The sequence below is a fragment of the Ochotona princeps genome, chromosome 4 (genome assembly GCF_030435755.1).
Source record: "Ochotona princeps isolate mOchPri1 chromosome 4, mOchPri1.hap1, whole genome shotgun sequence".
NCBI lineage: Eukaryota > Metazoa > Chordata > Mammalia > Lagomorpha > Ochotonidae > Ochotona > Ochotona princeps.
This window is the reverse complement of record NC_080835.1, coordinates 113,300,379-113,327,932: the sequence shown is the minus strand read 5'-3', so window position 1 is coordinate 113,327,932 and position 27,554 is coordinate 113,300,379. Positions and strand designations below refer to the sequence as shown.

General features: G+C 50.6%; 1 protein-coding gene across 1 annotated transcript in view; it reads left to right on the top strand.

Moving 5' to 3' along the window:
* The first annotated feature begins 1,085 nt into the window (after positions 1-1,085).
* The window catches only part of DCPS (decapping enzyme, scavenger), a 45,068-nt gene continuing 18,599 nt past the window's right edge, over positions 1,086-27,554 (top strand). Inside the window, exons 1-2 of the mRNA XM_004593293.4 lie at positions 1,086-1,322; positions 3,198-3,372. Coding sequence (XP_004593350.2) covers positions 1,122-1,322; positions 3,198-3,372 — 376 coding nt within the window. The 5' untranslated portion in view covers positions 1,086-1,121. The remainder of the gene's footprint in view (positions 1,323-3,197; positions 3,373-27,554) is intronic.

Here is a 27,554-nt window from a genome sequence, read left to right as displayed (position 1 = left end):
ATCCCTTCAACTGAACTGCTGATCTCAGAACCCCAACCATGAAGAGACTATGTCTGCCAGTGGACTCTGAATAGGTTTTATTGCGATTGGAACGGCGAGACTGGCAGCAATCCAGAACTGTTGAACTATCAAAACTGTTTGAGCAGGACCCTCGGAGCGCGCCTCACATTGGGGACCTGGAATGGGTGGGAGGCTAGGTGGGGCTTTTCCCTTTGTTTCTCCCCTGACCCCAGACATAGGGAAAAAAATGATAATATTAGTGTGGAAACAATGGTATTACCCACGTTCACCCTGTAGCCCTTGACCCCTTGTACCCTAATCAACTAAGTAAGATTATTAAAAAATAATTTAAAAAAAACAGCAATTATACAGCTAAAAAACAAGAAAAGTAATGAAATGTATGCTAGCGCTGGGCCTGTTCCCTTAATTTCTCCTCAGCAAAAACCACCTATTTTGGGGGTCAGGAAAGGCGTCAATTGCTTCGGAAATATAAATAATATAGTAGTGAAAAGGGTTTAAGTGCGCTATTTTTTTTTACTCGAAAAAGAAAAGGGGCTCCATGGTTTCAAAAACATCCTTCCACAATAACCAGTCAACACTGGCACAAAAAGAATTTAAAATGTCAGCATCCCAATACCGGGTCGGGTATGCAGTCGTTCCGGACCCCGGCGGGAGGGATGCGGCGACGGGCCAAAGCTGCACACACGCCCGGCCCCCCAATACACCCGGGGGTCTCCAGGACGCCCTGGAGTCTCCTCAAGTCCGGGGTCCTCACACACCCAGGGTCCCCCACACGCCCGGGTCTCCCCATTCTCCCGGGAGTCTCCACACCCCCGGCGTCCCCTACACTCCCGGGTCCCCACACCCCCGGCGTCCCCTACACTCCCGGGTCCCCACACCCCCGGGGTCCCCCACACTTCTGGGTCCCCCCACACCCCCGGCGCCCCCTACACTCCCGGGTCCCCACACCCCCGGCGCCCCCTACACTCCCGGGTCCCCCCAACATGCCCGGGGGCCCCACTCCCAGCCCCCTTTCTTCGGCCCTCCCCGGCCGGGCCCGCGCGAAGCACGCCGGGAGGCGGCGGGCGGGGCGCGCAGGCGCACAGGTCCTCGCGGGCAGCATGGCGGACGCAAAGCCCCAAGCCATCAAGAGGAAGCGTGACTGGGACGCGGAGGAGGCGCAAGCCCCCAGTCCCGAGGAGAAGGAAGACGGTGTTGGAAACGGCGCGTCTGCTCCCGCCAGCTTACCGTTCTCCGGCTTTAGAGTTCAGAAAGTGCTGCGGGAGTCTGCGCGGGACAAAATCATTTTCGTACATGGGAAGGTACCATTGGGCAGGCCCTGGGTGGGACGCGGGCTGGAGGGAGCCAATCGTCGCTTTGCAGGAGGATTCTGTTTGTTTATTTATTTATTTTTGTGGATCTTGGCGGGACAACAGCAGTCACGGCTCCCGGGGGAGGCGGGGTTCGCCGCTAGCCTGCAAGGGGCGGGCGAGGCCGAGGTCTTTTCGGCCCTGTGGTGTACTTTTACTGATTCCTCTGAAACCAGAAGCATTCACTAGTAGTTGCAAAGGGAGTGGCACCCCAAAAGCCACGCATTAGGACCCGTCTGAGACGTCGACCTCACCTACGGGCACGGGTTCGTGTCCCGAGGGCCCCGTTTCTGTTCCCGCTCCCTGCTATCGGCCTGAGAAAGCAGCCTGCCCACTTGGGAGACCTGGAAGACGCTCGTGGCTCCTGTCTGACCCAAGCCGGAACGCGGTGACCATCTGGGTAGTGATTTAACAGTGGGTAGAAGATGGATGTCTCCTCTTCCCCCACATCTAACTATGGCTTAAAAAACAAAACAAAACCACAAGCTTTCATTAACATTCTCTCAGTAACGGTCAATGTTTCTGGATGTCTTGCCAGGTCCTGCTCTAGATGTTACACTATTTCAGCCATGACAAATCATATTAAACTGTTACTAAAGTCCATATAGTCAGTTTTTAAACTTATTTTTAAAGAAGTATTTAGTTTTATTTGAAAGGCACAGATTTTTGTTGTTGTTGTTACTTGAAAAAAAGAAAGTTGTCTGTCAGCTGATTCACTCCCTGGCTGCAGTGACCCGGGGTGAACCGATCTGAAGCCAGGAGCTAGGAGCTGCTTCTTCATCTCCCATACAGATGCAGGGTCCCAAAGTTTTGGGCCATCCTTGACTGCTTTCCCAGGCCACAAGCAGGGAGCTGGATGAGCAGTGGAGCCACTGGGACACGAACCAGTGCCCATGTGAGATGTTGGTGCTGGCAGACAAGATAGGCCAATTGAGCATCATGCTGGCCCATTTCTTTTTTAGAAAATATTTTTCATTTATTTGAAAGGAGAGAAATAGATTTTTTTCCATGCACTGGATGGTTCACTCCCCAAACACTTGCAATAGCTGGGCCTGAATCAGTTCCATACCAGGAGCCTGGAGCTGCCGTGCAGGTTTCCCGTGTAAGTAGCAGAGACTCAAATCCTCGGATCAGCACCTGCAGCCCCCTGGGGTGTGCCTGGGCCGAGGCTGGGATCAGACACTGCTGTGTGATGTGGGTGACATAGCCCATTGCCGTGTGCTTGCTGGCGCTGTGATGTTATGAGCCCTGCTTCCAGGATTGCAGAGCGTGTCTCAGGAGGCAGGTGTGCACAGCTGAGCCCCACGCCAGGTCCTCAGCTGTCCAGCTGACACTGAGAAGGCCCAGCAGAAGACACGTCCAGGGGCCTCCCACACTGCCTGCAGGAGCTCGCTCTTGTCTGTGGAAGACCTGTGTGTGGCTGGTGTTCTGTGAGGGTCTGTTGGGTATTCTCAGCCCTGCTGATCTTCAGTGTGACTCACCTGCTGAAGGTAGGAGCCATGAGAGCCTTTGAGTTGGGTGCTGGTTGGTAGACCCACATCCTGTTTCGGTGTCACCGCTGACCATTTGTGTGACCTTGAAGAAGCCACTCCGTTTCTCTAGATCTCCGCTTCTTCATCTTCTAAAACGGGGAATTTGACAGAGGTCTCATAAGCAAAAGCTGAAAGTCTTTGATTCTTTTAGAAGGAAGGTGTGAGGGGACCACAGGGTTGTACGGTAAAGGACCTTCCCTGAGAGAAAGGTGTGTGTCCCACTGACTAGAAAAGTTGCAATAAAGGAGATCTCGTAGCAGGCTGCTGGGGCCACTCACTGTATCTCTGCCTACAGGTGAATGAGGCTTCTGGGGCTGGCGATGGGGAGGATGCTGTTGTCATCATGGAGAAGACGCCATTTCAAGTGGACCAGGTGGCCCAGCTGCTGACGGGCCGCCCTGAGCTTCAGCTGCAGTTCTCTAACGACATCTACAGCACCTACCACCTGTTCCCTCCAAGGCAGCTGAGCGGTGAGCCAGTGGTGGGTGAGGTGGCTGCGAGTGCACAGAGTGGGATGGTGGGCAGTGAGGGGTGTGGTCATCAGGGTATGTGGATCTGATTTGCATAGTACAGTAGCTCTCAGTAAAAGAGCGGGGTTTAACCCCGTGGGATATTTGCAATCTTAGAAGATGTTGCTGAGCTGTCCAGGCTGATGAGAAAAGTGCTGCTGGCACCTGTTGGGCAGGGGTCAGAGACACTGCTAGGACAGCCCCGCATGAAGAGAAGTCCATTGTGTCGGAGCTGAGTAATGCGATTCTGGTGTAGAGGAAGTTGGGAGAGGAAAGTGTGATCCATGGGCTAGAAAGAACAAATTCATCTGTCAGTTGAACAATAAGAACTTCAACAGTTCAGAACCCTTACTCTTGTACAAGCTAAGATTCCAGCTAGTCTATGTGTGCCAACGCATATAATCCTCCAAATAGCTGTGCTGTGAGGAAACTGCGCAGGTGGGAAAATGGGTTTCAAAAGGTTAAGTAACTGTATCCAAAATCACACAGCCAGCAGGTGGCAGGAAATACTAAGGCCCCCGAGTGCGGGCCCAGCAGTGCCCTGGGTCAGATCAGACTCTCACTTGTTCATCTCCTGCTAGGGGAGGTAGGGGCTGCTCTGGGTCAAGGGCAGCAACTCATGGTTGACAAGCAGAGGTGGTTTTTGATGGAGAACATTTTTGTGGTTCATTGGAATAAAGCACACTCCATGTCCAAACGCAGACGTAGTATGCACGCGTGCTTTCCTCCGCCAGATGGTCGGATTCTGTAGGCGCTACACTGCAGACATGAAGGACACTGCCCGACTTTAAAGTTTCCTTTCAACCAGGAAATTCCGGAATATGTTTTGCAACACACAGCAGCTTTGTTGCCGCCCTCTCTCTTCTCTGCCTCCCAGCATGTAAGGTCAGTTTGGTGCTACAGATATCCTGCCCCGCAGACTTCTCCATAGTCTGCCTGCACTCCCATGAAAGGGTGCCATTGTTGGCCCTTGGAAATACATGTGAACACTTGATGTCAGACAAGCAAACCTTTCACAATGGAGAGCCAAACAGCCTGATCCAGTGTTGAAAGAGAGCCAGATTCATTGGTCAAGTTGATGGAAATGGACAGCTGTATTTACTTTCTCAGGCACTGACATTTCAGCAAATGTGTTCTTGAACCGAGGGGGCAGAAGCATGCCCGGGCGGCCCCCCACGTGGGGCTTGGAGGCCATTGTTTTGTCGCCTGGCTCTTTGTTTGCCCTTCCACACCCTCTCTGCCAACCTGCCTCCCCCTCTCAGCCAGAACTCAGCAGCAACAACCTGCGGATTCGTAGACTTGACTTTGCGCTTTGTTTCCCCTCAGCACTGCCCACATGTGGTGTCGGTCACCACCTGTTCCCATCACTCTTTTCAAGGATCAAAGTAAGCAGGGAAAGAGGCAGTTGATCAGTGGCACTGCTCAGGCCCTCTTCCCTCTTCATAGCCCTACCTGTCCCCATAAGCTTGTCCCCAGGCTCACTCCTGCCCACCAGGGAATCTGGGTTGGTTCATCATTTCCTGCCTTGTTAGCACTTCATGCTGAGTGTCCCTCCCCAGACTAGGCCTGGGCGTCTAGAAGTCACACAGTTTCTTGAGAGCGTGTACCTCGTCTCTGTTCAGCTGCAACTCCATCCCATGGTGATATTCCTGATTGAGGGCCGCTGGCACAGTGGGTTCAGCTGCCATGTGGGACGCTGGTATCCCAGATCTGAATGCCTGCCATCAGCTCCTACCTCTGCTTCCAGCCCAGCTTCCTACTGATGTGTACTCTGGGAGGTAGCAGGCAGCGGTTCCAACCCTTGGATCCCCGTCACTCATGGGGGCAACAGATGGAGCTCCCTGACCCCTGTTGACTTCACCCTGGTTCAGCCTTGGCTGTTGCAAGCATTTGAGAAGTGAACCAGCAGATGGAAAACATCTCTCTCTCCCCCTCTGTTGCCTTTGAGATAAGAAAACTCAGGGAAAAAAGAGACAGCAAATCTCTTTATTATTATTATTATTTCCATAGTTGGGACAGCAGATCTTTTAAGCTTTGTGATGCACAGATGGCCTGCCTTCCCGGGTGAGTGTGTCGCCCTTAGCTTGCTGTTTGTGTCAAGGCCAGGTTTGGCTTGCTGCCTGTGCTTCGACCACCCTTGTTGCAGAGTTTTGCCACTTCTTACGTGGTGTGTGGATCTGTTATATTGGCCCTGCCTGGTAGCTTGTTAGAACCAAACTCAGTCCCTACCTTGGACTCCAGAATGAAAATCTGCATTTTAGCCAAATCCTCTGACAAGTCACACACACACATCCAACTTTAACGGACACCAGTCTTTAAAAAAACACTAGCCATAAGCAGGTGACGCCTGCCTTCATTTCTCCATTCTGACCTCCCCGAGGACTCCAGGTTCCCAGTGCGATGCATGCCTGCTTGCGTCTCACAAGGGAGAAGCAGGAATCCAGTGCTGGGGGAGGCTGCGGGTGTCGCTAGGCTTCTAAAGCTGTATCGTGAAATATATGGGATTTATCCACTTTATATAAATAAGAAAAATTGATTTTAAAAATATTCAGTGCTGCAACCTCTTTAAAAGCACTGAGTCCATATTACATGGTAGTGACTACTATTATTCTGATATGCTGGGCTGAGTGCTAAGACTGAAGCTTCAGAATAAGTGAGATACTATCCCTGCCCTTGCCGTCTGGGGAGTGGTAGGATGCACAAATGATCACAACGAGAATCGAGTTAAAGTAGGCAGGTTTGGTTGCTGTGTGGATCCAGGGATCAGAGATCCTTGGAAGTCGGAGCTGCATCAATCCCCTTTCTAGTTCCCAGCGGCCAGATCCCTGTTAGGACTCTAAGTGATCACCTATCTCCCGTTTTTTCCTGTGGGCCAGGCATCTCACAGCCATCCACCAGGGGGCAGCATTGCCCAACCTTTCCTGCCGCCTGCTCCTGCGACCTCAGGAGGAACCAGCCAGTAAATGTCCTCTCAGGCTCAGTCTTGGACTCATCACCTCAATGTGCACTTCCTGTGTCTCAGTGCCCCCTGCACATCTGCCACGTTGAGCTTGTCTGCTGTCTGTGGCAGCTCTGCCTACCCCTCTTTCTCAGCACACTGTTTGTCCCTAGGAGTCCCCGCTCCTCATTTCTGAGCTGGCAGCTGTCCTGGGCTAAGCAAATAATGTGTGTTCAGCTGAATTCTTTGGTATTTCTCTGGCCATTAGCAAATTTCTTATCCTCTTGCAGTCTGAAGATGTTGCAGTCTCCTCATTGATCTGTCCCTTCTGCTCCCGGGAGCCACTTGTGACCCCTGCCCTATGACCTAATGGAGAGACTACGACTTGGGGAGCCAGGCACGCTTGCGTTCCATTCCCTTTGCCAACACTTTCAAGTGCAGTGCGTGCTGGAGCAATGCTGTGGTTTCTGAGCCTGAGTCGAGTTTGGAGATCGGACAGAGCTAGGCTGGAAGCCTGACTGTGCAGTTTACTAAGCAGGAGGACTTGGGCAGTTTCTGGATTCACTTAGCAAACATTTTTAGATGCTAGACCTGCATTTATGAGCACAGCAGGTGTTTTTCTTTCTTTCTTTTTTAAAGATTTATTTATTTATTTTTATTGGAAAGTCAGATTTACAGAGAAAGAGACAGAGAGGAAGATTTTCCATCTGTTGGTTCACTCTCCAAATGGCCGCAGCAGCTGGAACTGTGCTGATCCGAAGCCACGAGACAGGAGCTTCTTTCAGGTCTCCCACATGGGTGCAGAGTCCCAAGGCTTTGGACTGTCCTCGACTGCTTTCCCAGGCCACAGGCAGGGAGCTGGATGGGAAGCGGGGCAGCCAGGACACGAACTGGTACCCATATGGGAATCCCGTTGTGTGCAAGGCATGGACATAAACCACGAGGCTACTGCACCAGGCCCATGGTTGGTGTTTTCTCCATCTTTGGAGTTCCAGTCGGGCACATGTCTGCGAGGAACTGAGCGTGAGAATGGCTTTTTGGAGAGGAACACTGTGCAACATGATAGGCCCCACACCAAGGCCTGAAGGATGGAAGTGAGCCAGCTGTGCCGGGGAGGGTCGTGGGAGGGTTCTGGGCTGCGGGAGTGGCGTTCCTCCCAGGGAAGGAAAGAGGAACAGAGAGAAGACAGATGTGTCAGGAGCATGGGTAGGTAGCCGAGGAGAGCAGCACAGAAGGTTGGAAATGGAACTTGTCAATTTTCTCTGTTAGGTTCGTAGCAGGACAGCCCTTGGTGGGCGGCTTATGAAATAGATGGGGAAGTGTTTTGCAACGTCTTTGAGCCACAGCGAGGGCTATATTTTGCCTTGGAACCTCGTATGCGAAAATACACGGGTACATGCATGAGTGAAACAAGTTTCACGAAACAAGGCTTACCCTTATTTGATGGGCTACTCTCTGGTGTTTTCCGTTCTGGTGTGTTTGCTTTTTAAAATGCTGTCTTAACCCTCTACACTGACTTTTGTGGCTACAGTTAGGGGTTGTGACCTCCTGAGATAAGGCACTAAAGCACTCAGCACAGCAGGTAACATGGCAGCTGTCTCTGGTAAGTGCCCTTGCTGTGTTATCTATCACTGTTTTTTTTTTCTACCTTTACAATTATTTGCGCCTAAGCAAGTTGAGGGAAGATTGGGGGAAAGTATCAGGCCCTGACCCAGGTGAGCTGTCCTTTCTTCAGCCTGGCTGCAGGCCATCTTTTTGTTGTTGTTTCCTTGTGTGTTTGCTTTCACTGCCCAAATGTGCACAGCCAGCAAGGACTAGATGAGACCAGAACCGGGAGCTAGGAGCTCCAGCCCGGTCTCCCACGTGGGTGCTGGGACCCAAGAACTTGAGTCAGTCATCTGTTGCCTCCTGGAAATACGTTAGTCGGAAGTTGGGTTGGAAGCAGGGAGCTGGGACCCGCGATGGGGGTTGCAGGCGTCACAAATGGCTGCTGAGCTTGCTGCCACCCCGGCCCTGGCACACCACACCTTAATGCTTCCTCTGTCATGCTGGCAGACGGAGGCTGCGTCCGCCTCTCCTGCTGCCACAGTTCTCACGCCCGTGGGCTGTCAATGGGGCCCTTTCATTGAGAGCTGGTTCCCTGTTACCTGGGCATGGGGTGCGGAGGTAGCTGGGAGGGAGTAGGGTGTGACTCAAACACTGACTGTCTGTAAAAGACCGATTGTTTTCCTGGACGGAAAACAGGGGCTGAGATGTCAGGTTCAGAGCAGGAGACGGATGCCTGGCAGAGATGCCGGGATCCTGGGAACCACAGGGTCTTTCCGCTGCAGGGAACTCCCAGGACTTTTGCCACCGGCCAGGGATTTCCTGCACTGACTGTGAGAGGCACAGCTGGGACCTCTAGAGGGGAGGTGACCGTGGCTCTGCTGGGCTGTGGCGGGGGGAGGAGGCACGGCAGCTGCGTTTGTGTGGCCATAAAAATGGACTAGGGCTCACCTGATGTGCGCAGCAGCAGGAGCCAGCTGCAGCGCACAGCACAGGTGCCGCCGTGAAGGCAGGAAGGAACCGACTAACCCCTGATCCCGGTCCCTATTCCTGGCGGTTCTGCGACTGTGCGCCCGCGTGTGGGTGGGTGTTCTGTTTGCCTTGTTCTAGGTGCTTAAGCAGCAGTGCATGGCTTATTTTACACACACACACACACACACACACTCTCATTTTATTTGTACAACAGATTTCCTAGTGTTAAAGGCCAGCAGCTTTCAAGATAGCGGAAACATGTGCTGTTGGTTTGAAGGTTCCAACCCCATCCTTAGTTAGATGTTTGGTCAATGTGGCTGAAAGTGAAAGTGTTCTGTTTTGGCCTCCTCCTCCTGGACTTCCGGAGTTAGCAGACTTCCCTTTGTGCCTGCTGCCTCTTTCCGCTGAGCAGAGATGTGGCCAGGCCCCGTTTCTCCCCAGCAGATGGAGGGGGCACTGCAGGGCAGAACGAGGCAGTGTGTGTAGGTGCTGCGGCCACTGGAGGAGCCTGGGGACCAGGCTCTGTGCGCTCCTCTCAGCACAGCCTGGCACTGGCCTCTCGGCTCGGCCCCCTGCAGGGCCGCTGAGCCAAGGGTTGGAGATCTCAGAACACGGCTGGCTGGCTGATCAGGGTTGGTGGGACAGCCTAGTGCCACAGTGATTGATGTGAGAAGTCCTGCAGGCTTCCAGCTGGTGGGCTGTCCCTGGGGGAGGCACACCACCCTGAAAGCCAAACCCATCAGACAGGCTTTTATCCTGTGAGAGCTTAGAATCCCTGGATCAGAGGTCGCAAGGAAGACAGCATAAAACCCCAGCTTTTGTTAGTAAATAAGTAGCTCTGGGCTAGAGTGTTGTGTCAGAACTACTTAAAGAGCTCTCTTTATGTAAACACAAAGTGTAGAATTGAGTAAGTCTCTGGAACAGGGTGGGGCCAGTTATCAGTCACATGGTCAAATGACCAGCCAGCACTTGAGCTCCTAGGTGAACCACAACAGGTGCTGGAGCCGCTCCGCCTGCCCCACTGCCGCTTCCGATAAGCGGCCGCTGTTAAGCGCTGAGGTTAGCGCCTCTGGCGGCTTCCTGCACATACTGAATAATGTGCTTAGACAACTCTTCCTTGATTTATTAAATTTCAACTTTATCAGTTCCCTGCACAGGAAGCACACTTCCCTCCCTCCCCTTCCTCTCAGTTTTTAAAAACAAGTGAACATCATCAAAGATTTTTTTCCCTGAAGTTGATTTATTTGGGCCCGGCATGATAGCCTAGTGGCTCGCCTTGCACACGCCCAGGACCCCATATGGGCACTGGTTCTAATCCCAGCGGCTCTGCTTCCCATCCAGCTCCCTGCTTGTGGCCTGGGAAAGCAGTCAAGGACAGCCCAAAGCCTTGGGACTCTGCACCCATGTGGGAGACCCTGGGGAGGCTCCTGGCTCCTGGCTTTGGATTGGCTCAGCTCAAGCCGTTGCAGCTGCTTGGGGAGTGAGCCATCGGACGGAAGATCTTCCTTTCTGTCTCTCCTCCTCTCTGTATATCTGCTTTTCCAATAAAAAAAAAAAAAACCTTTTAAAAAAGTTGATTTATTCATTCTTTTTATTTATTTATTTGAAAGAGAGAAATATCTTGCATTTACTGGTTCACTCCACAAATGCCTACAATAGCCGGGGATGGGCCAGGCTAAATTGGGGGCCTGGAATTCAGTCTGGGTTTCCTACATAGGTTGCAGGGATTCCCATTCTTGAGCCATCATGTGCTTCCTCCCTGGGCATGTATGATTAACAGGAAGCTGTATCAGAAGTGGAGTAGCTGGGACTGAAACCCAGGTGCCTTGATGAGGGATATTGGTGTCCTGAATGGTGGTTGAGCCACTACGCCCACAATATCCTCCACCCTTTTTCTGAGTTTTTTTTTAATAAAACAATGAAATATTTAATGTGCATGTTATCAAATTTAAGTACCAGTGTACAAAATGCAGCTTTCCAACAAGTCCTATTAACAAGAACTACTTGATAAACTCCTAAAGAGCACGCAGCCCTTCCTCTCTCCCTCGGGAGGGATGTGGGCACCTGCACTGGCCTGATGGACTGGACCCAGGCACCAGGCCTACATCTGCCCAGAGACCTCCACATAGCACCTTGGGGTGTGCTGCAAAGGCTAGAAGAAATTGAACTTAAATTCTAACTCAGACGTGCTCACGGTGGCCTCGATTCTCGGCCCTGGACCTTCCGGCTCTTCTTGGAGGCCTCTGCGACAGGCTGCACCTGCGCGGTCCCAGCAGCAGCCCCGAGGGACCACGTCGCCTCCAGGGATTCGGCTTCCATGCGGGCGCGGTAGTCTCCAGACAGAGTGCACCTCAGCTGCCACTTGCGTGGCAGGGGCGTCAGCTCACTGCTCAGGCTCCGCAGGCCGCCAGCGACCTACTCCCTCTGCCTCTCCATGGCTGTCCGCGTCCTCAGGCCCAGCTCCAGGTGCTCCACGCAGCAGGCCAGTTCCTGGGCCAGCTGCTCGGCCTGGACCTCGGCGCTCGGCGGGGCAAACACGCAGCGCTCCGGACCTTCTTCAGCTTCCGAGAGGCGGCGCCGCCGTCACTGCCCGCGGGCTGTGCTGCACCGGCCGCGTCCCTGGCAGGGCGTGCTGGGGACGCCGTGGTCCGAAGTCACTGCCGGAACCCTGAGTTCTTGATACATAGTTTGTAATTGCCTTTGGAATCTTCATCCTGCCCCTCGGGTGAGAATGTTGGTGCCGGCAGACCTCTGCCATTGGCTGTCTCGTCGACTGTGGCTGCCCTTTCGTCTCACTTTGTCAGTGATGTGTGCTGATGTGTAGCAGAAGTGGCACCTCACTGTTGGTCTGTAAGGCGGATTCTCAGTTAGAAACCCCGCAGCAATACTTCAGTTGTGGCCGGGTGAGCGTTTGCTACATACTCAAGCAGCGTACGGTTAGTAATGTTTCCAGTTGCCAAAAGTACAGGGGTACCTTAAGCTGATGGAAGGTGCAGTTAAGCAATATTGGAACAAAATGGTAATGGAATCTAAGGCCGGTGTTTGGTGTAGCGATTAAAGCACTGCCTGGGACACCCGAGTCCTGTATCAGGACGCCTGGGTTTCAGTCCCAGCTGACTTGTAAGTTGGGGCGTTCCCTGCTATGTTCCCTGGGTGGCAGCAGGTGGTGGCTGTGGTGCTGGACTCCCAGCCACGTGGGGGACCCAGGCTGAAGTTTTCAGTGTCTAGTTTAGCATGGTTCAAGCCTGTTGTGGTCTTTAGGGAGTGAAATTAGCAAAAGGAAGACCTAAGTTTATTAAGAAAAAAAATAAAATCCATTCATAGAGGTGTGTGCAGACATTTCATGGAAAATGAGCAAGTAAGGCTGAATAGATTCCGACCTATTTTTGAAGAAAAATAACTTTAAAAAATTTATTTACTTATTTGAAAGCCTAAAAGATAAAGAGAGATTTTCTGTTCTGTGGTTCACTCTCCAGGTAGCTGTATGGTCTGGACCGGGCCAGTCCAAAGCCAGGAGGCCGAATTTCATCTTGGTCTTCCATGTGGGTAGCAGAGTCCATAACACCTGAAGCATCCTCTGCTGCTTTCCCAGGCCATTATCAGGAAGCTCGATAGGAAGTGGAGCAGCCAGGACTCCAACTGGCTCCCACTGGGATGCTGGTGTTGCATAATGCTGGCTCCCAAAATAAGTTTTTTTTTTTTTAAGATTTATTTTATTTTTATTGGAAAGGCAGATAGACAGGAGAGACAGAGAGGAAGATCTTCCATCCAATGATTCACTCCTCAAGTGAGCGCAACGGCTGGAGCTGAGCCAATCTGAAGCCAGGAACCTCTTCCGGGTCTCCCACACGGGTGCAGGGTCCCAAAGCTTTGGACCGTCCTCGACTGCTTTCCCCGGCCACAAGCAGGGAGCTGGATGGGAAGCGGGGCAGCTGGGGTTAGAACCAGTGCCCATATGGGATCCCAGGGCGTTCAAGGTGAGGACCTTAACCACTAGGCCATCGTGCCAGGCCCCCAAAGTAAGTTTTTAATTCCATTTTTCTAGGACTTTCTGAAGTCCTCTTGTGTAGTCTCTTTGCCACTCATAGGAGGATACTTCTGATGCCTAGGCCCCCCCTGCTTTTTCTTGCATTCCAGCGATTCATCTGGTTGCGCTGTGTTGGTTTGTCTCAGAGCTGAACCGTTTTTCTCTCAGCTTTTAGTTCCTCTTTAGAGTTTCTAGTGACCTGTCCTTTTATTGTGATTGAAAGAATGATGCCCTTGAAGTAGTCCAGCCACTTAGATCCTTCCTTACGGGCACTCTGTTTCTTGGTGACGTCGTTGGCACAGTTCTGTTTCCGGCTTCTCCTGTCTGCACAGGTGTTCCTTCAGCCATCCCACAGAGCCACTGGATTTGGGATTTTATGTCTTTTTTTTTCTTTCTTATCTGAATCTCTTGATCAGCTCCAGTACATTCTTAAGTAATTCCTCAGAAAGAATATGTGGGAGGTAATCTTTGAATTCCTTATTTTGCTGTCACTTTTGATTGATAGTTTAACTGAATACAGAACTTAAATGTATTTTTCCCCAAAACAGTAAAAGCATTGATCTCTTAGCTTCAAGCGTCTATGTTGTTAGTGAGATATCTGATGCCAGTTCCGTTCTTTCCTCTGCACAGGTAATGGGATTTTCCTTTGCTTGTTTTTCCTTGTGTTTCTCCGGAAGCAGTGTGGTACACTCTGCTTCATCTCTGGTGTCCGGAGAGGCTTATAGCCTGTGTCTAGGCTTCGTGTGGGGTTTTTGCCCGTCTGTCATTGCTGTGGATACTCCTGGATTCTTTCAGTTTAGTCTTTTGGTGGAGGTAGTACGTAGCCTCTCAGTTAAGATTCTGGGGGTCCAGTGCAATAATGGCTCAGTGGCTAAATCCTTGCCTTGCATACACCAGGATCCCTTATGTACCCTGGTTGCTCCACTTCCCATCCACCTCCCTGCCTGTGGCCTGGGGAAGCAGTTGAGGTCAGCCCAAAGCCTTGGGACCCTGAACTTGAGTGGGAAACCTGGAAGAAGCTCCTGTCTCCTGATTTTGGATCAGCTCTGCTCCAACCCTGTGGTCACTTGGGAAGTGAACCAATGGGTGGAAGATCTTTGTTTCTCCTTCTCTCTGTATTTCTGTCTTTCCAATAAAAATAAATAAATCTTAAAAAAAAAAGATACCGTTTGGGATGCACAGGCGCATGCTCGGCAATGGCACTGTAGGCTAATCCTCTGTCCTGTGGGGCAAGCATCCAGTATGGATGCCAGTTCATGGCCCATCAACAGAGGATGGCTGAAGCATTGAGACCCTGCACCCGTGTGGGAGAGTGGGAAGAAAGCACCTGTCTCCCAGCTTAGAGCAACTCAACTCTGGCCATTGTAGGCATTTGGGGAGTGAACCAACGGGATGAAAGACCTTCTCTTTCTCTTTCCTTCTCTCTCTGTAAAATTTGAATTTCAAATAAAAAAAAAAAGGAAAGAAAAGTAAAAGCTCCACATGTTGCATGCTGGACTGCCGCAGTTCAGCTGTAGTCGCCGGTTCCTGGCGTCAGTGTCTGCCCCGGCTGCCCTGGGAGACAGCGGTAACGACGCATGCGTATTCCTGCTACCCCTGTAGGCCTGGATTGAGCTCGCCTGGCCTGGCCCTGACCATTGCAGGCATTTGGGGGAGCAGGTGGAACTCATTCTCTCTGACTCTTAAACAGTTTTTTTTTAAGTCTTTATATAATTTTTGTACTTACATTTTTCTGCTGCTGCTGTTTTGGTAATTTTCTTCCCTCTGTTTAGCTTGTTTCCTTTTTCTGAAAACCCGTATAGGTGGTAGAGTTCCTGGATTGATCCTGTGTGTGCCTCTGTGTTTTGTCTATGTCTGGAGGACCCTAAGTGTTTCATAACTTGCAGTGTCTTGTTCTTGTTTTACGAGCAGCCAGATAGAGTTGAATCTCTCCGACACACTAATTAGAATTATTTGTGAAATTATCTACTGACCCTGAAATGCTCTGGGGTCTGTTGCTGGTTGTTTATCTTGGTCATTCTTTTTCAGGCTGTTGGTTTTCCCTCGTTCTCTGCGGAAACACAGTAATGTATTCATACCAAAAACACGAAGCACTGTACCCCGACAGATCATGTCTGTCTGAGCCCTCACCTTGACTTCCAGCGCAGTATGGGGTGTCATCCACTTGTTACACTGGTGTGTCATATAACAGGCTTCTGCACTGGTGTTGGGGCTGTGGGCTGGGGCTTACTGACAGCAAAGCTTGGCTTCCTGTGTATGGTGTGACACTCTAGGGCCACCAAACTTCCCCTCTCCCCAGCTTGAAGCTCCCTCATGGCCTGCAGAGCCTAAAATATTTGCTCTCGGGCTGTTTACAGGAAGGTTTGCCAGGCTCTGCTGTGGTCCATTGGTTTAGTATTTTTGGAGACTGGCCCTTCTGTCTTTACCAGGGCCTGCCCCCGGGATGAGGGGGTGACCGCAGATGGAATCAGCACAGTTGTTCTGTAGACAGCCCTTTCGCTCATCCCAGTTTTCAGGTTCGTTTCCTTTACTGTCCCTTAGCTGTTATTTTAAGCTCAGCTTCCCTGCAGAGTTCCTTGGCCAGTCACCTCCTTGTGGGCCAGTGACTTCAGGCTGCAGCTTGCTCCAATGCTGTCCATGCATTCGCATTCTGTTGCCTTCCATGTCCATTTGCTACCTTAGGGAAGTGAATGACTGTCTTTTAATTCATTTTTGCCTCCCCACTCTAGGTCTCATTATTACTATTTTACTCTCATTGCAGTGGGCTTTTATTTTAATATGTGTTTTGTGTCTTTCTGTTTTATGTATGCATGTTTTGTGTATGAGTGCATGTGCTGTGGTCTACTGTTCACTCCCCAAATGCCCACAAGGGCCCAGAATTAGGCTGAAGCTAAGAGCTGGGAAGTTAGGCCAAGTCTCCCATGAGACTCAGTTATCTGAGCCAGCACTTCTACCTGATAGAGAATGAGGAGCTGGAGCTGGATGTGGAATCCAAGAATGATGTGGAATGCAGGGGTCTTCACTGGCATCTTAGCCTCGGGACTGTAATAAGCTAAGCTTCTGCCAACAGACCGCCATCCCATATGGGCACTCATTTGAGTCTTGGTTGCTTCACTTCTGATCCAGTTCCCTGTTTATGGCCTGAGAAAGCAGTGGAGGATGACCCAAATCCTTGGACCCTTACACCCACGTGGGAGACCTGGAAGAGGCTCCTGATTCCAGGCTTTGATCAGCTCAGCTCTGGCTGTTGTGGCTATTTTGGGAGTGAGCCAGTGGACGGACAATCTCTGTCTCTCCTCTCTGTGAATATGCCTTTCTAAAAAATTAAATAAATCTTAAAAACATTGTTTACTTAAAAGACGGAGTCATAGAGTGGGAGGACCAGAGAGAGGTGGAGATCTTCTGTCTGCTGACTCACTCCTCAAATGGCTACAATGGCTGTGTTGGGCGAGGCTGAAGCCAGGAGACTGAACTCTGTCTGGGTGTCCCACATGGGTGACAGGGGCTCAAGTACTGGGTCTATCTTCTATTGCTTTCCCAGGCACATTTGCAGTGAGCTGGATCGGAAGTCGAACAGCCTGATCTAGAACCAGTCTTCTGATACGGGGATGCCATTATTGCAGACGGTGGCTTAACGTGCTGTGCCACACACTAGTTCTAAAAAGGCAGATTTCGCTTCTGCTTTCTCCCCCTGGTGCTTTAGAACTCCTGATGCCAATGAGCTGGAGCCTCCCCTGGGACTTGGAAAGATAATGGGAGAGTGGGGCTCGGCAGCGTGGCCTAGTGGCTAAGGTCCTCGCCTTGATCCCATATGGCCGCTGGTTCTAATCCCGGCAGCTCCACTTCCTCTCTATCTCTCCTCCTCTCAGTATATCTGACTTTGTAATAAAAATAAAATAAATCTTTAAAAAAAAAAAGATAATGGGAGAATAGACAGGAGGAGAGTATCTGCGTGGAAAGATCCCTGGCAGCTGAGTCAATTTTTTCTTAGAAATAGCTAAATTTTTTATCTACTTAGAGCAACAGAGGGAGTGAGAGAGCTGTCTTGTATCTACTGGTTTACTCCTAAATGGCCGTAATAGCCAGGGCTTGAGCAGGTTGAAGCTAGAAGTCCAGAATTCTGTGTGGTTCACCCCTCCTTATGCAACCTGGTGGTCCCCCACTCCTGGGAGATCACCATATTGATGCCGAACTTGGTGCGGACACCTGATCGGCATAGCGCACTACAGCTCAGAACTCCCGGACTCAAGCGATCTTTTGGCCTCAGCCTCCAGAGTAGCTGGGACTATAGGCATGCACTACCGTGCCCGGCTGGAATTCCATCTGGTTCTCCCACATAGATGCTAAGGGCCCCAGCACTTGAGCCATTGTCCACTGCTGCTTAGGATGCATTAGCAGAAAGCTGGATCAACAGTGGAGTAGCTGTGGGGCCTGTGTTTGTGGCATAGCACATGAAGCTGCTATCTGTGATCCTAGCATCCCATATGGGTACCAGGACTATCTATCTCATCTCTCCTTTTCTTTGTGTAACTGTGACCTTCAGAGAAATCAATGCATCTTCAGAAAAGGAAGAATGGAGTAGCTGGGACTTGGTCTCAGGTGTGGAACATGGCATGTGGGATGCAGGTGACACTAGTTGTGCCACAGCACGCATCCTGAGTCAATTTTTGTTTTTAAGGATTTATGTATTTACTTGAGGAGCAAAGTTACAGAGAGAGAGAGACACAGATCTTCCTTCTGCTGGTTCATTCCCCCAGATGACTGTAACCGCTGGAGCCAGGGTAAAGCCAGGAACCTGGAACTCCATCAGAGTCCTGCATGTGGATGGCAGGGGGCCATGGACCTGGGCCATCAACTGCTGCTTTCCTAGGCCTAGGCCCACCAGCAGGGAGCTGGACCAAAAGCAGAGCAGCTGGGACTCCAGTTGGTGCTCCTTTGGAATGCCAGCATCACTGGCAGCAGCGTAACTGATTGTGCCACAGGGCCAGGCTTATGAGTCGAATTCTTGACCCAGGATCTGTACCTCTCTCTTGGTTGTCTAGTTGGTTCACATCCCTCTTGCCTGCCCCCTAAGCTCACAGTACCCCGAGTGCTGCCTTCGCTGTGCCCCCAAGTGTCTGCACCAACCAGCCAAGAGCTGAGGTCCTCTGTGTAGTCCCCCATGAAACCTATGATTTCCCCTGGGGTTGGGGGAAAAGCCATTGTGTTTACAGCCTGTTTAGAAATAAATAGTTCTGGCTGCTGAGATGTAGCCACCACCACTAGACTAGTATTTGCTTTCCTACTCTGTCTCAGATGGGGGCAAGATTCCCAGCCTTCGTGGCAGAGTTAAGGGCCGAGTCAGCAGAAAAACCTGCTTACTCAGGACCAGTGGGCACCGGCAGGTTGCCCACAGGAAGGCGGGTCCACCTTACCGCTTGGCTCTGGCTGCATGGCAGCCCAGTCTGTTGCCTGCCCCTGAGCCAGAATTCTTTACAAGTGTTCACTGAGAATTCCCCTAGCCCTGGGCTCCTCGCAGCAGGGGATTTGTCCTTGCCTTGGGGCTCCCTCTCCCCCCCATCATCCCCCTGTACACACACAATGTGGCAGTGTCTGCTTATGCTGCATTGAGATGTGGACTGGCACTCCATTCAGAGCGAGATAAGGAAATGCGTTTAAGCGTTTTAGAGTGGGGCTTTATTTCTGAGTGTTCTAACAGTCTGTTGGTAGACTGCTCCACTCAAGGCCAGAGAGGTTTCTTCCTGCACTTGTGTGGGGGTCTCAGCTTTGAGGCCAAGATGCCCTCCAGCTGCACCACAGTCTCCTTCCTTGCGGTTTTGTTGGAGTGGGGCTGCTGCTGGAGGGTGCCCCGAGGCACCCTCCAGCAGCAGCTCCCCAGCCTAAGGGGCCTTCATGGAACGCAAGCCTACCTGCATCCCAGTTTTGTGGGTATGTTCTGAGTTAGCAGATTTGCTTGGGGTGGCAGAGACCCTGGAGTTTTGCCATCAGGTCCTCTTCCCCTGACTCCACTCCTGTCTCAGGAGAGGGAGGACAGGACTTGCCCAAGGAGTCTATCGGCTCCCAGGTCTTGCTAAAGTCAGCGTCTACCTCGAGGAACATCTCTGTTTCCACAAATACGGGTAATAAGCGGGCAGAAGTTTGCTCTGAATTGGTCGAGGCTTTCAGCAGGATGCTGCCCACACATATCCGCTGGGTTCCCCCTTGACTTGGAGTTCTCCTCAGGCCTTCTCACTCTGTAGTATGGGATTGGGAGCATTCCAGCCTGGCCTGATGTTTGAGGATAACCTCAAGTCCGCTACCACCAGAATCCTGCACCCCTTGGCCTAGCCTCTCCAATACCACGAGATCAGAGGCCAGGATAAGAATAGAATCACCTAGCCTGGAGGGATTCCCAGAGGAGGCAGGAAAATGCAGATCTGGGAGAGCCTACAGCCAGCCTCTCCACGCATCTGGCTCTGGAAGTCCTTGGGGAATGAGCCGCACCCATCCAGCCCATGCCCTGCTGCCTCCATCCAGCCCTTGTGGGGGCTGTGGGAACAGTGTCACGTGGGCAGCCTGCCTCGCTATTGCTTCTTCCTGCTGTTCTGAGCTTGCACATCTGGGTCAAATCAGTGGAAACTGGCTCGTCAAGTAAAGGAGAGCAAAAGCCACAGCCTGAGCATGGACATGACCTCATCCTGTAGCAGGCATCGTTCCTGGCTGGGAAGCAGTCCTGTTTGAACATGTGTATGGGAAGGAGAGCAGACTGTCTGTGGTTTGCAATTTCATGTTTCAGGCGCAGCAGCATTTTCCTCGGGATTTGGCTAAGCTAGCTTGGCAGGGAGCAGAGAGCCAGCTGCTTTTAACTCTCCTCTGGACAGCCCTGCCTCCTGCCTCTGACAGCAGCTGGGCTTTGGGGTCCTGGTGGGGAATGAAGGGTGACCAATTATTGAAGAAGACCTTGTAGGGGCTCCTCAGGGCCCAACCAGGGGCCCAGTGCCTGCTGGCCTGAGCTGCAGAGACAAGGAACGTGTGCTTACCAAGCTACTGTTTCGCTGGGCTGCATCATCAGTGTGACCATGCCCTGTGCTGGAACATTCCTGTAGATAAAGAACTGTGGCCCTGAACCCCACAAGGACTCAAACACCACCACCAGTCCCTGTTCTGGGATCCTGTACCCCGTCTCATGCCTCGCTGCCCATGATCCTACACTGGTCCAGGGGTTGTGTCACAAATATGAGTCAGAAGTTGTTGTTTGTGCCTTTAGCCTGGAGCAGGGTCTCCTTCCTTCCCTGTGCCCCCTCCTGCCCTGCTCTGTTCTGCAGTGTCACCCAGCAAGGCCATCCTCAAGCCTCCCCCTGGAGCTGAGAGGAGCTGGGCTCTGCTTTCCTTTCCTTCCCCCGAGGCGCGGCGAGCAGGGCCGGGGAGAGCACTGTAGTTACCACCTCTGAGCTCCCTACCCCCGCATGCCCAGCCTGCGCGCCTCTTATTCTGACCCCTTATTATGCCACTGGGTTTTGCTGACAGCTATTGGAGTGTGTCTCCTGTCTCAGCGCTACTTTTGGAAAACATGGCTGCAACATGTGGGCAGGGTGGGGGGCAGGGGGAGGCCCTGTAGAATAGGAAAAGATGGAATGAACAGAAAACTTGATTGGTTCATGGTCTTCAGCATATCACTTCATTACCCCTTGCAGGGGGTGGGGGACTCAGTCATAAGGAGTGACTTATTTTTGTCTTAATATTTTATTTTTTATTTTTTAAAAAAAGATTTATTTTTGTTGGAAAAGCAGATTTACAACCAGAAAGAAAGGCAGAGAGAAAGATCTTCCATCTGCTGGCTCACTCCCCAAATGACTAGAACAGCTAGAGCCGAGCCGATCTGAAACTGTATCTCCCACGCGGGTACAGGGTCCCAAGACCTTGGGCAAGCCTCTACTGCTTTCCCAGGCCACAAGCAGGGAGCTGGATGGGAAGTGGAACAGTCCGGAGATGAACCGACATCGATATGGAAGCCTGTTGCTTACAAGGGGAGGATTAGCCAATTGAGCCATTGAACCAAACTCATTGGTGAGACAGAGCTTCCATGGACTGTTCACTCATCAAATGCCTGTGGTGGGCAGTGCTGGGCTGGCTCTGGGGCTAAAGCTAGGTGCACAGTCCAGATCTCCCTGCAGTGTGGCAGGAAATCTGCATGGGCAGGAAGGAGTTAGAGCTGGGTGTCAAACACAGACACTCTAATGGCTAAATACCTGTTCCTGTGTGTATGTGTTTGTTAAGACTTATGTATTTGAAAGGCAGATGACAGGAGAGGGAGAGGGAGCAACAGATCTTCCATCTACTGATCCACTCCTCACGTGGCCACACAGCCAAGTCTGCCCAGGATGAAGTCAGGAGCTAGGAACTACATCCTGGTCTCCCACAGGAATGACACGGGCCAGGCACTTGGGCCGTTATCCATTGCCTTCCCAGAAGCATTAGCAGGAATCTGGCCTGGAAGCAAGTATCCAGGTCTCGAACAGGCACTCTAATGTGGGTGCCACTGTCACAAAAGGCAGTGTGACCTGCTGCACAATGCCCAGGCCCCTTTTTCAGTATCTTCATTACACAAGTGTTACCTGTTTTAGGAAACATATGTATGTGTGCACACACACACACAGAGATTCCTTTTAAAATTTGTTTTCATTCACTTAAAAGGTAGAGAAACAGACGGAGATCTACCATGTACTGGTTCACTCTCCAGGTGCCCTCAGCATCTAAACCAGGCACCTGGAGTTCAGTTTATTGAATATTGGTGTCAGGAACCCAAATACTAAATACCCAAATAACAAATACCCATTGCCTCTCAGGGTGCACATTAGCAGGAAACTGATCAGGAGTACAGCAGTGACTGCAGATGGGTTATGTATATCCCAAACAACATCTTTTTATGATAAATGTTTATTCATGGAGACAGTATAGCACCTTAACAAGCTAATCCCCTGCCTGCAGTGCTGGCATCCCATATGGGTGCCAGTTCTAGTCCCAGCTGTTCCACTTCTGATCCAGCTCTCTTTTACAGCCTGGGAAAACAGCAGAGGCTGGCTCAAGTTCTTGGCCCCCTGCACCCACTTGGGGGACCGAGAGGAAATTCATGGCTGCTAGCTTCAACCTGGCTGTTGCAGCCATTTAGGGAATGAACCAGTGGCTAGGCCTCTCTCTGTCTGTATTTCTGAGTTTCAAGTACAATAAATAGCCTTTACATGTAACTCCCCCATCCAGAGGTACTGTTTCTGACATGCAGAGTGTATCCCTTCAGACTTACTCTGCATGTATTTATGTGCACATGTCTGCACCTGCACATTCTTCACAAATGAGATGGCAGATGTCTATGTTGACCATCATCTGCGAGCCTGGTAGAGCTCAGCTCTGAAATGTGAGTGGACAGGCACAGGCCACCTGCTTCTGAGTGAAGCCTCACTTGTCAAAGGAGAGAAAGGGAAGAGAAAGGGAGGGGAGGACAGGGAAGAAGAGGGAAAGGGAGCGAAGGGGTGGGGAATAGAGGGAAGAGACTTTGAAGAAACAGAAATTCTGTGGAGAGCATGTAATTTTTTTTTTTAAAAGATTTATTCATTTTATTACAGCCAGATATACAGAGAGGAGGAGAGACAGAGAGAAAGATCTTCCGTCCGATGATTCACTCCCCAAGTGAGCCGCAACGGGCTGGTGCGCGCCGATCCGATGCCGGGAACCTGGAACCTCTTCCAGGTCTCCCACGTGGGTGCAGGGCCCCAATGCATTGGGCCATCCTCAACTGCCTTCCCAGGCCACAAGCAGGGAGCTGGATGGGAAGTGGAGCTGCTGGGATGCCACCTTGAACATGCCAGGATCCCATATAGGCACCATTCTAATCCCAGCAGCTCCGCTTCCCATCCAGCTCCCTGCTTGTGGCCTGGGAAAGCAGTTGAGGATGGCCCAAAGCCTTGGGACCCTACATCCACGTGGGAGACCCCGAAGAAGCTCCAGGTTCCTGGCTTCAGATCAGCTCAGCTCCAGTCATTTCGGCCGCGGCTGCTTGGGGAGTGAATCATCGGACAGAAGATCTTCCTCTCTGTCTCTTCTCCTCTCTGTATATCTGCCTTTCCAATTAAAAAAAAAAAGCTGTTATTGTTAACGCTTCTGGGAGAAAAGTAGCTAATAGCTGGTGGGCATTCTGGGCCTGGTTAATGCCAAATTTGTATTGACTATACCAGTGTGCTATCATAGTTGCCTATTCTATTTATTATTATTTTTTTTAAAGATATGTGGGGGGTAGATGCTGGCATGTTGGCAGACGGGTTTGGGGATGAGTGTATATGGGACTGGGACAGGTGGGAAGGGCCTCAGGCCAGTATGCTATACCACTGGAAGAATGGGCTGGGGGCCTGCATGCACATGGGTGAAGATCTGTAGATTGCTCGGGGAAGGGGTATTGGAAACATATAGCTAGAAGGCCTGCCTTGCAGGGCTAGGCCACAGTACCCACCAAATGAGTGTTGGAATGGGATGGTCACATTGACACTAACCGGGATGTGAAAAAAATGGGTCTTGAGGCATATTCTGTGGGGAGAATGTGGGCTCACCCATGTGGGGCTGCAATACCCACTGGTTTGCTCAAGAGCTGGGGATGGTTATGGGCCAAACTAGTCATGACCATGGAACTCACTGACATACATGGGAACTGGGGTTGGGAACAGGCCTGGGTGATCCAGACTGCAGTACCCGCAGGCACACCCAAGAATTGGGTGTAGGGCAGGCTGGGCCATAGCATCCACCAGCACACATAAGGGCTAAGACTTAGGGTGCACTGTGTCAAGTGAGGGTCTAGCATGTGCTGTCACTCATAAGATCTGGGTCAGGGAGTGGGCCTGGTAAGGAAACGGGTAATTCCCCTGGTGGGCTATAGCTCCAGCATAAGTGTGAGCTAGGTAATGGGGTTAGTTGAACTGAACTAGGCTGAAGCAACCACTGGTGTGTACAAGAGCCGAATGGAATGTGCGTGGATTGGATTAGACCAGTCTGCTGCACATACCGGTATGTGCAGGAACCAGGCTGAGGGTGTGCTTAGTGGGCATTATTGGGGGTCACTCTGACTAGGCTGCAGCTCCTGCTAGTGTGTGTGAGGGCCAAGTGTGTGGTGGGCAGGGTTAGTTAGGCTGGGCTGCAGCATCCATTGGTTTGCATATGAGATGGGGCTAGGGACAGAACTGACTGGACGACTACAACCAACAGTGTATGTGTGTAGGCTGATGTAGGTGATGGGCTGAGCTGGACCACACACTGAATGACACAGTAGTCAGGTCTGGGGTCACCTCAGTTGAAATTTCTTTGGAGACTGTTCCCCCAACCCTGACTGGACCACTGAACTCAATCTCCAGCCATGAGGAAAATCACAGAATCTGTGGTCTGACTGTGGAGTGCACATGTCAGAATGGGCCTCCTTGATTGCTGAAGCTTGTGTAGTGGACTGCATACCCAGATGTCCCTGGGAGACATGACAACTGGTTCATTGAGGCCTGCAGAGGACATCTAGTACCATGGTGTAGAGGATGAAGGGCAGAACAGATTGGACAACTCTCCCAGCCAAGCTTTGACAGCACATATCTGGGCAAATGGAGTCTCAAAGGTGGACCATGTGAGCCAATGATCTTGGAAGGATTTCTTCAACCTTGGAGCAATGAAATCAACAGCATCTCAGAACCTTCTAAACGACATAAACAGTAACAGCATGTTTCCATAGTTAGTGGTTCTCAAGTTTGCCTCACACCACTTAAGTAGTACCCTTGGAACATGCTTCACATCAGGGATCCTGGTATGGTACTAAGTGGCTGACCCCCATCCCTGGTATTGATGCTGGGAGTGGCCCTCTCTCCTTCTCTCCCTTGTTCTCCCAGACACAGGAAGAAAAAAAGTAAAGCAATTGACCCTTTTCACCCTGATCAGTGTATGCATGCATCCTTCTCAACTATATAAACACCATCAAAGGGCCTGGCTCCTTAGCCTAGTCGCTAAAGTCCTTGCCTTGCACTCGCCAGGATCCCATATGGGCACCATTCTAATCCAGGAGGCCCCATTTCCCATCCAACTCCCTGCTTGTGGCCTGGGAAAACAGTCGAGGACAGCCCAAAGCCTTGGGACCCTGCATCCATGTGGGAGACCTGGAAGAAACTCCTGGTTCCTGGCTTCAGGTTGGTGCAGCACTGGCCTTTGCGGCCACTTGGGGAGTGAATCATCGGACAGAAGATCTTCCTCTCTGTCTCTCTTCCTCACTGTGCATCTGCCTTTCCAATAAAATAAATACATCTTAAAAAAAATTCATAGGGAATTACAAAGAACACAGAATAACCAAGGCATTGTGGAGAAACAGCCAAGGAGAAGTTACATGTTATGATTTCAAAACTTACCTCAGAGCAACAGTAACAGGATAGCAAGGAAAGGCATGCTTGGATAAAAAGATAGAAACCTAAGAAACAAAGTAAAGATTGGTAATTTTGTACGTTATCCTACGTGGGAGACCTGGAGGAAGAGGCTCCAGGCTCCTGGCTTCGGATTGGTGCAGCACCAGCCGTTGTGGTCACTTAGGGAGTGAATCATCGGACAGAGGATCTTCCTGTCTGTCTCTCTTCCTCTCTGTATATCTGACTTTGCAATAAACATAAATAAATCTTAAAAAAAAAAAAAAGCAGCAGCAGCAGCAGCCATCATGGCTCAGTCAGGTTCCTGCTACCCATGTGCAGGGCAAGGATGGTGTTTCTGCTCCTGCAGATGGGAGCTCTCTCTTCTTGTCTCTCTGACTCAAATACATCAATCTAAAATATAATAAGAAGATATCACTTGGGCCCGGCAGTGTGGCCTAGCAGCTAAGGTCCTCGCCTTGAACGCCCCGGGATCCCATATGGGCGCTGGTTCTAATCCCGGCAGCCCCACTTCCCATCCAGCTCCCTGCTTGTGGCCTGGGAAAGCAGTCGAGGACGGCCCAAAGCTTTGTGTCCCTGCACCCGCGTGGGAGACCTGGAGGAGGTTCCTGGTTCCCGGCTTCAGATAGGCGCAGCACTGGCCATTGCGGCTCACTTGGGGAGTGAATCATCGGACGAAAGATCTTCCTCTCTGTCTCTCCTCTCTGGATATCTGACTTTGTAATAAAAATAAATAAATCTTAAAAAAAAAAAAGAAGATATCGCTCAAGACAATTTCCCAGGATTGCAGGTGGAACTTGGTTTTTGAGATTAAAAGAACCCAACAGTTACTCTGCGCTATAAATGGTAATGAGCCTGCTGAGACCCATCAGTGTGTCCAGGGCATGGGGACGGAATGAAAAGGATCACGTAAGGACTGGGAATTAGGATCACATTCACCAGCTTGGCGTTAGCATTTGGCTGTCCAGGATCATTGCTGTCTAGCGTGGAATTCTTTAGCCAAATTCTCAAGTGTAAGTGTCAAATAAAGACATTTTCAGATATTCCAGAAATCTTGAGTTATCTGCTTTGCAACATGGGTTTGTTTTTCACTCCAGTGGTTCTGTGTCTTATTGTTTGTTTTAACATGTATGTTATTTATTTCAAAGGTAGAATTACAGAGAAGGAGACCAGAAAGATCTTCCATCTGCTGTTTTATGCTCCAGATGGCCTCAATGGTCAAAACTTGGCCAGACCCAAGCCAGGAGTGGGGAGCTTCCTCTGGGTCTCCCACGTGGGTACAGGGAGCCAGGGTTTGGTTTGTTCTCCACAGTTCCCAGGTGCATTAGCAGGGAGCTAGGCAGGAAGTGGAATAGCCAGGACATGAACCCATGTTTGTGAAGGAAGCAAGCATCACAGGTGGCGGCTTAAGCCATTATGTTACAATGGCTGGCCCCGCCCCAATGGCAGTTATTGAGAGGAGGTCCCTGGAGCAAGCCACATCAGTGTCATTTGATGCTGTGAGACATGCGGATTCCCTGGCACTACTGCAGGCCCACTGAGTCAGGTGACTGGTGCACACTGGGGTTCTTTGCTGATAAATAGTCCTTATATTTAACATCTTTATTTAAATTCTTAACCTTTACATCTAGAAAATAGAAGTGTAAGATAATTTCTGAATTTGATTAATTATATTCAGTTATCTTTATTTGTAAGAGATTTTTTAATCCAGAGTAGCTCTATTTTCAAAATCGCCTTGAGTGGTAGAAAGATCAGCTTTGAATGTGCTGTTTTAATTTCCACTTTAACGTATTCAAACCGATACATTTATTTTTTTTTAATTAATTTTTTTTTTTTACAATCTTTACATAATTAGGGTAAAAAGGTTCAAGCGCTACAGGAAAATGGGTAACACAATTAGTTCCATATTGTTTCCTTCATATATCTGAGGTAAAAAGGGATTTTAAGGGAGGAACCCTACCCAGTCTCCCACCTGCCCCACATCCCTGATGTGGGGCATGCTCTGAGGGTCTTGCTCAAGTGGTTTTGATAGTTCAGCAATTATGAATTGCTGCCAATCTTGCCACCCCAAGCACGACAAGGTCATTGAAGAATCCACTGATTGACATAGTCCATCATAGAGTCTCTATTTGCCCAGTTTTTCACTGCCAACATATAGCTGAGGTGGTTGATTGACTTGTTCTGTCCTCTGTCTTTTCATGGTTAGGGTTCTGAGTCCAGTAGTTTGATTGGGGGGATCCGATAAAATTTA